Source organism: Apium graveolens, chromosome 7 (genome assembly GCF_009905375.1).
Source record: "Apium graveolens cultivar Ventura chromosome 7, ASM990537v1, whole genome shotgun sequence".
Classification (NCBI taxonomy): domain Eukaryota; kingdom Viridiplantae; phylum Streptophyta; class Magnoliopsida; order Apiales; family Apiaceae; genus Apium; species Apium graveolens.
Genome location: NC_133653.1, coordinates 19,162,072 through 19,171,382, shown reverse-complemented (window position 1 = coordinate 19,171,382; position 9,311 = coordinate 19,162,072). Strand labels below are relative to the sequence as shown.

General features: G+C 36.5%; 2 protein-coding genes across 2 annotated transcripts; both read left to right on the top strand.

The window, feature by feature from the left end:
- Positions 1–719: 719 nt before the first annotated feature.
- On the top strand, positions 720–3,056 carry LOC141673359 (uncharacterized). The gene is made up of 4 exons (XM_074480097.1): positions 720–1,428; positions 1,523–1,816; positions 2,066–2,251; positions 2,485–3,056. The coding sequence occupies exons 1-4, from the start codon at positions 720–722 to the stop codon at positions 3,054–3,056; spliced, it is 1,761 nt and encodes a 586-aa protein (XP_074336198.1).
- A 1,111-nt stretch (positions 3,057–4,167) lies between these two features.
- On the top strand, positions 4,168–4,836 carry LOC141673358 (secreted RxLR effector protein 161-like). The gene has a single exon (XM_074480096.1). The coding sequence runs from the start codon at positions 4,168–4,170 to the stop codon at positions 4,834–4,836; it is 669 nt and encodes a 222-aa protein (XP_074336197.1).
- Positions 4,837–9,311: the final 4,475 nt, after the last annotated feature.

Genomic DNA, 9,311 nt, shown 5'->3' with positions numbered 1-9,311 from the left:
ATTAAAAATTATGGAGTATTTCCTAATTTTCCTTCTTAAACCGCCGACCCCCAATTTAAACAATGTTACTTCAAACCTTCTGAATAAATTCATCCCTAAATATAGAAGTTGCAATTATGCCCATCTACCAGCCTGGATTAAGTCGTAATCTGCATCTTCATCTACAAGTTGAAACCCCAATTCACCCTAATCTTCATTTTGCTAATCTCCGTATTAGTTAGATTTTGCAAGCCCTAATTTACCATCTACACCAATTCACATGTAACAATTATTTTTGTATCTAGAGTATAGTTGTATAGTACCTCTCTTAATGGGGCAACACATGAAAAGACCTCATTTTCCGTGTTTATGTCTATAATTTCTATGTTTATATTGTTGGGCTTTGCTGGGCTTAGTAATCTAAACGTAGTCCAAGTCCATTTGTTACTCTGAATTATAGCGAGTGTATCGCTGGGAGAATAAGTCTTTGAGTAGTGGTAGTTTGTTGGAGTCTAGTGGAGGAAAAATAGCTTTGCAGTTCCTTGTTAGTAGGAGTCTCAGATAGTCATTTATTTTCAATATATGTAAGCTGTAAGTACTTTCAATTTAATAGTAACAAGTTTCCAGTTTATCCATTTCAGTAATCAAAGTGTGTGTCTGTTATTTGTTTTAAAGCGTATATGGCATCATTTGGTATCAGAGCTTTCAGTTTCAAAAATCTTCATCACAGTCGATCAACAATGGAACCCAGTAAAACCAAAGACGCCTCATTTAGTTTGAGCTACCCAATGCTCTCAAAAATTAACTATACAGCCTGGGCATGGAAAATGACTGTGTTTATACAAGCACAGGGACTATGGGAAGCCATTGTCCCGAAGGACCCCATGGCTGCTGTTGAAGATAAGATGGACAAGAGAGCTATAGCTATAATCTATCAAGGTATACCTGAAGACCTCCTGTTGTCCCTGGCCACAAAGAAAACCTCCAAAGAAACATGGGAGGCCATTAAGACGCTGTGTTTAGGAGATGACAAGGTCAAGAAGGCACGAGCTCAGACGATTAAAGCAGAATTTGAATTAATTATGATGAAAGAAACAGACAAGTTGGATGATTTCTGTATGAGGTTGAGCAACCTGGTGACGAATATCCGTGCATTGGGCGAGACGGTGGAGGAAACGTACGTAGTCAAAAAGCTGTTAAGAGCTGTACCTGCAAAATTCTTGCAAATTACTTCGACAATAGAACAGTTTGGTGATCTGGAAGCCATATCGGTAGAAGAGATCGTGGGGTCTCTCAAAGCACGTGAAGAACGACTCAAGGGACCAGATGACAACAATCTTAAACAACAACTCCTGTTAACCGAGGAAAAATGGGCTAAACGGGAAGGAAATGAAAAGAAATTATTGCTTACTAGAGATGAATGGCTGAGGAGAACGAATAAGAATGGAGGTAATGAGAATCGCAGCAGAGAAAGTTGAGGTGTTCGTGATAGAAGGAGAGTTCGATGCTTCAACTGCCTTAATCTCGGTCATTTATATTGCAGAATGCAGAAAACCCAAAAGAGATAGAGAACAAAAGGGAGAGGCCAATTTAGCACAAATAAATGATGACGAGCCAGCCTTACTAGTAGCAGAGTTTGAGCAGAATACAAGGGGGATAGTGATGCTGCATGCTAGCAACTCACGAGCTGTGACTAATGTGGGTAAGGAAATTGAGGACAAGATAGAAGCGAATATGTGCTATTTGGACAACGGTGCCAGCAATCACATGACTGGACACCACGAAAAATTTGCAGAATTAGATGAGGGAGTTACTGGCCAAGTTAAATTCGGAGAAGGTTTCTTGGTGCACATAAAGGGGGTCGTATCAATAAAGATACATTGCAAAAACGGTGAAGAGAAGGCAGTCAAGAACGTGTATTTTATTCCCACCCTTTGAAGCAATATAATCAGCCTGGGCCAGCTATTTGAGAAAGGCAACAAGGTGGTTCTGAATGGTGATCAGCTGCGAGTATATGACACAAAACACAGACTCCTAATGAAGGTACAACGTTCCTCGAACAGACTATACAAAATTCATATCTCAGAAATAAAGAAGGAAGCATGCTTACCCACCAGCGGGGAAGAAAGTGCACAATTGTGGCATCTTCGTTTTGGTCGCGTCAACTATCAGGCAATGGTAGACCTTTTAAAAAAACATATGGTTAATGGATTTCCTGTGCTGAAAATATCAAAGGAACTGTGCAATGGTTGTCTCCTCTCCAAACAAACACGTAAGCCTTTCCCTTCTGAATCCAATTTCTCTGCATAAGTTCCTTTAAAATTAATACATGGAGATATTTTATGTTGCTCGTAGATGATTTTACTCGCATGATGTGGGTCTAGATGGTCAAAACCAAGGACGAGGCACTTACTGTGTTCAAAACATTCAAAGCCTCAGTCGAGAAAACTACATTCCCAGGAATAAAAGTACTTCGAACTGACTGAGGAGGGGAATTCTGTTCAGGAGCTTTCACTAAATTCTGTGAAGAGGCAGGGATTACACGCCACTACACCGCACCGTACTCTCCGCAACAAAACGGAGTTGTTGAGAGACGTAACAGGACAGTTGCTATGGCCCGGAGCATGTTGAAAGAGATGAAAGTCCCATCATTCATATGGGGAGAGGCTATAGGCCATGCAGTTTATGTGTTAAATCGAGTACCCACAAGAAGCTTGACAGGGAAGACACCATATGAGGCCTGGTTTAAGAAGAAACCATTTTTTGACTACTTATGTGTTTTTGGTTGTGTTGCTCATGTAAGAATACCCAGCATACAGGTTACAAAATTGGATGATAGAAGCAAACCAATGGTACACCTCGGGAGAGAACCTGGCACAAAGGCGTACCGCCTTTACGATCCCTCTACAGGAAAAATCAATGTATGTCATGATGTTGTTTTCGATGAAAAACTGGGATGGCAATGGGGTGAATCGATATCAGCAGGCGCTGTATATAGCATCGGTATGTTTACGTTGATAGACACACACCAAATAGACCAAATTGACAAGGATGTTGTTGACAGTGAAGTTTCTTAAGACACCACCAACACACTATTTGGTGGCAATACACCAGTGTCACCAAACTCTGGTTTCTCAGGCAGTACAACAACACCCAGCTCAGAGAGCACCGGCTCCAATACAAGCAATGTCATTTCTGTTACCAGTACTGAAAGTACTGCACCCCTGAGATACAGATCACTATGCGACATGTCTGACAACACCGAAATAGTAGAGCTGGTAGACGAGTTGTTACTGGTGGGAGTTGACGATCCAGCTACATATGAACAAGCAGTTGAAAAACTATGGAGAGACGCAATATAAACTTAAATTGCATCCATCGAGAAAAACGACACCTGGGTATTAACAGACCTGCCACAGGGCCACAATGCCATTGATTTGAAATGGATCTTTAAGCTCAAGAAGGACACTAACGGGAAGGTCATCAAACACAAGGCTCGTTTAGTTGCAAAGCGCTTTGTTCAGAAATACGGCATTGATTATGAAGAGGTCTTTGCCCCAGTAACAAGAATGGAAACCGTACGTTTAATCCTTGCTTTGGCAGCCAAATGCAACTGGGAAGTCCACCACCTCGACGTTAAGTCTGCGTTTTTGAATGGGGAGATGTTTCACAACCTCGTGGATTTGTGAAAGCTGGGCAAGAACAAAAGGTATATAGGCTACTCAAAGCATTATACGGGCTTCGCCAAGCCCCTCGAGCATGGTATGCACAGCTAAATAAATGTCTGCAATGCTAGGGTTTTCTTAAATGTCCTTTCAAGCACGCTGTGTATACTCGAAAGGAAGGGAGAGATTTTCTGATAATTGGAATATACGTAGATGATATTCTAATTACTGGAACCAGGGTTGCAAGCATTGTACGGTTTAAGGATCAAATGAGTAAGGAGTTTGACATGACAGACTTGGGAAAACTCTCATACTACCTCGGGCTAGAAGTGGAATAAGGTCAGGGTTGCATTGAGATCAAACAGACAACATATATGAGGAAGTTGCTCGAAAAATCTGGTATGCAAGATTGTAATGCAGTAAAGTATCCAATGGAGTATAAACTTTAGCTGACTAAGGATGAAGATGGTGAACCAGTAAACCCAACGGAGTTTAAGTCCATCGTGGGGGTCTACGATATTTCATGAACACCCGGCCAGACATTGCTTACTCAGTTGGCGTGATCAGCAGGTTCATGGAGCGTCCAACAGTGACACACCTCACTGCAGGGAAGAGGATTTTACGGTATGTAAAGGGAACTTTAAACTTTGGCTTGATATATACTAAGGGTCAAGGTAACTACCTACTGTCAGGCTTTTCCGATAGTGACTTGGCTGGTAATGTGGATGATCGGAAGAGCACCGGAGGAGTGGCATTTAATTTGGATGAGAGTCTTATTACTTGGATTTCTCAGAAGCAAAGCTGTGTCGCTCTGTCATCTTGTGAGGCGGAATTTATGGCCGCAACAGCTGCAGCATGCCATAGAATATGGCTGCAGAGAGTTCTTAATCAAGTTTGCAATGTAAAAATCGGTCCTGTGACTTTGTATATTGATAACAGGTCAGCTATCGACTTGGCTAAAAACCCAGTCTTTCATAGAAGGAGCAAACATATTGATATACGATATCATTTCATAAGGGAGTGCGTGGAGCAAGGTTTGATAATCGTTAAACATGTCAAAACCAGTGAGAAACGTGCAGACATTCTCACAAAGATGTTATCTGCTGTGAAGTTTAAAAAGATGAGGAAGCTACTTGGTGTCAAAGAAGTTGCAGGTGTTGAGCTGAAGCAGAACGAGAAGGAATACGTTTAGATTAAGGGAGAGTATGTTAGGATTTGTTGGGCTTAGTAATCTAAACGTAGTCCAAGTCCATTTGTTACTCTGAATAATAGCGAGTATATCGCTGGGAGAATAAGTCTTTGAGTAGTGGTAGTTTGTTGGAGTCTAGTGGAGGAAAAAATAGCTTTGCAGTTCCTTGTTAGTAGGAGTCTCAGATAGTCATTTATTTTCAATATATGTATGATGTAAGTACTTTCAATTTAATAGTAACAAGTTTCCAGTTTATCCATTTCAATAATCAAAGTGTGTGTCTGTTATTTGTTTTAAAGCGTATATTGCATCATATATATATACCTCAATTGATAGTATTGGTATATGTGTGTGTATATATGACATGAATAAATCTCAGTACAATAAAAATTGAGGAAATGAAAAGAAAATATTGGGTTGTGTTTTGAATATCCTGTTGTAGTCTAACAGTTGCTTTAAAGAGTCTACAACCTTAGAGTTAGTTCTTTGTATAAGTTCTTAGAATTTTGGGTGCCTCTATGAATAAAATGGCGATTCTTTTAGTTTGTATATGCTATTTCACACATCATGTGTAGGATTTTGTTGAGTCATAATGTCCTATTATCTAATTTTTTTTTATTTATACAAATGTCAACTCATATGTATATATATTTTGATACAGAGGGGTGATTTGTTATACGTATGTATTGTTTATCTTTTCATCTATATAAATTGAAGTTTCCGGCTTTTTGATTTATTACCTAAGTGTAGCCTTGTGATAAAATAAATATTCTTTGTTTAATTAAAGCTCTAGCCCTAGGAAGACACCGTATGCATACTATTAAGTCCATGAAGCAGTGCTATATTTGGAACTAGTTATCAGTTCGAATATGAATGTACAGGGTTGGCTTTGCATTGAAGTTCTTTGAATCATTGATTATGTATTTTTCTTGTGGAAACACTAACATTAAATTTTAAGTTATCACCTTTCCACAATGTATACAAACTTAATTTGTTAATAAAATCATAATTTCTATAAAGATTATTACTCATCCTGGAAAAGTAATGACAGTACGGTTATTTTTTCGGTACATAAACCACCTTTCTGCAAACGTAAAAGGAATTATTTGCCCCCATCCACCATCTTTATTTACTCCAGAAAAGTAATTTTCATTAAAATTAGCTCCATACACCCAAAAGGTGGCACTGGGGATAATTGTTAATGCAAGTTTACTACATGTTTTTAAAAGTTTTTAGAGCAGTCCTGAAATTCCTTGCAAGTAATTTAAAGCTTCTAGGCTCATGTGTGATCTTAATAGATAGGCAAAACCAAATAGAATGTTGCGACCAGTCTAGGTCATGAGGAAAATTAGAGGAGTTAGAAATACCCTTATGTATCATACAAGCTGAATAACTAATGTTATTATGTTAATATGAATATAATGTAAGATACATTGCTTAAATATTCATGTATCACTTTTAAGCGTTCAATGTTTCTTTTTGTTTACTTCCATAACCAAAGTTGTAATGCCTGTTTAGAGCTATTCTCCTTGTGATTAAGGTTTACGTTAAATGTCTTATAATCTCATCTATATTTCATTAATTTATGTGAGCAGTTTGTTTCTCAGGCTGAACATAACAGAGGATCATATGAACTTTTACTTATGTACATTAATAGTCGTGAGCAGCTTGAGGAATATTGGTTGAGCAGTTTCTTTCGCTTGTAGAAGCTAATGAAGATGTTCTTTTGGTTCAAGAAGATAAAGGATCAAAAGAAGAATGAGTGCTTGACTCGGGATGTTCTCACCACATATGTGGTAGGAGGGAGTGGTTCTCGTCCTATAAAAAGTGTGAGGGAAACATTGTAACTTTACCGAACGGTAAAACGGTAAAGGTTGCTGGCATTGGTGAGGTAACAATGAAACGTCACAACGGTCGTGTTCAGAAGTTAACTCAAGTAAGATACATACCGGAGTTAAATCAAAATTTGATTTCGTTGGGTAAATTAGTTGATTTGGGATATACTGTTATGATAAAGAATAGTATGTTGAAAGTCACTAAAGGAGATTTAGAGATACTCAAAGGTTGAAAAGATAAGAAAAATCTTTTTGTACTAGAAGGAGGGGTTATTGTTCGAGGGGCGGTATTGGGCGATCGACGTCGATGGCTTGATGGTGACCGTTAATTCGGTTGTGCATGAAATCATATTTGGTTGAAGGGGAGGATTGTTGGGGTTAAGCTTAATAGGTAGTATGGTCTTAGTGATAGAAAATATAATTGAATTGGGTAATAATTATATGGATAAACAATTATTATCATAATTGAGTTGGGTAATAATTGTATGTGTTGACAATTATTATTATAATGGGAATGGGTAATAATTGTATGGGTAGACAATTATTATTATAATTAGGTTAGGTATGTCTTGTTGGTTAAGTTTGTGATGGCTATATATACAGAGTCATGTTATTATTTTGATGTATGCTTGAGTATTGTTTGACTTAAGTATAGCTTGAGTGAATACTGTTTGGTGAGATTGATTGTATTATTGATAATTGTTTTGATTAATAATACAAGTTGGGATGTGGGTTTTTCCGCGTCATATATTAAGTGTGTGTTTTGCATTGTTTGTTTGGTTCTATACTTGTGTGTGTTCCCCCTAACACATAACCCACCTTTCTGCGAATGTAAAAGGAATTACTTGTCCCCATCTACCATCTAGCCGTACTATCTCACAATGCATCTCCTCACAAAGACGAAATATTCTAGAAAATGAACCCTCGATTTTTTCAACCGATGATTAATACACTAAGCATCTCCAGGAAAGTTGGCAGGCAGGAATTATGTGAACTGTTTCCTTGTTAAATATTTTTTAACTATTATAATGAGTTTGAATTTAGCATATAAATTATTCTCTGCAACATTAAAGAAGCAATTAGTTGCTATAAAAATTTAATTTGGGTGCACTAAATAAAGTTCTATATTTTAGAAGATTTAAAGGTATGCATTTTATTTTCATAAATTTAAATGCTCAAGTGATTTTATTTATTGTCTTTCATTTACGATTAAAATTATTTTACTACTTTTTTCTAGTCCAGTTGTACATGTAAAATGATAGCCAAATGTCACATTTCTTTTCTAGATACTACCGAACCCCAACCTTAAATTAAGTGCAATATAGTACATTACAACCATAGACATCTATTCATTTGTGTATGTTTTAGCTAGATTGTGTCTTGTAAACAGATATATGTAGCTTAATAAAATAAATCGTTTCTTTTCCGTTCTTGGAACGTCATAGTTTATATCTTTTTCTAAACACTTTTTTAATGACATGTAAAAGGAACATTTTACGTCCATTCTTTAGCTTTATACGTCTGTTATGAGCAGCTGCAAAAAACTTTTTACGTCTGTTGAATGGTACCGTAAAATGTTCATATTTTATATGGATGTCTTATGTTATACGCATATGTTCCTCACAGATGCAATAAACTATATGCGTCTGTTGCCCAACAAAAACATATACTCTTAACTATACAACTCCTCCCTACGCGTTAGTTGAGAACAGACGCAAATAACCTATTTCAACAGAGGGTTTGTACTAGTGCATGTTTTGTGATTCTTTTCTAGTTTTATCAAGTTCTACTATATATTTGTGTGTATATATATATGCTGATATGATAAAGTAAATAATTTTGAGTATTGACTCAATAAAGTGTTTTGGCTCTTGCACATATTCTTGCACTATCATTATTTTTATAGCTACATTACACAAACTTTGATCAGCCTAAGTTCTGATAAATAATTCGCATTCTTTAAATTAGATATTGGTTTAGTTTGAATTTGTTTTATGTTCTTTTTAAGGTTTATTATTTTGAGGAATTTTTTTTACTGTTAGCCAACAATATACACGGCTTTGCAATTACTCCTATTGTGCAAATGATGCAATTTACAATTAATTTTTGTTGTAATTTGTTAAAAGTTTGTGTTGTTTGTTATATTATATATTTTAATGCAAGGTATTGGAATCAATAATGTGACATTGAACCATAATAATTTTCAAAGCAACAAAGATGAAGACGAAGATGAAGATGAAGATGCTGGTCAGTACGTTTATTTTTCTATAGACTGAAAATCTAGTGTTATCTAGTAGCTAATCCTTTGGGATACAACAACTAATATCTAGCAGCTTACTTTTTAAAATTAAAAGTCAATTCATATTGTGGATATGTTGGTCTCCGCTAGAGGCTCTCTTATTATTTCGCTAATAATAGTAACATTTTCCTGTTATATTTGACCAAAATCTGTCATTTTTACTAATTTGACCAACTCAAATGTGGTCATATTTATAAATTTGACTATATAATAAACCAATAAAATTTATAAAAATGACTGATAATGTGTCGGTCAAATTTATAAATTCGGCTGTCGTTTGTCATATTTAACTAAATATGACCGATTTTGCTAAATTTGACTAGCCTAAAAAAGACTGACATAAT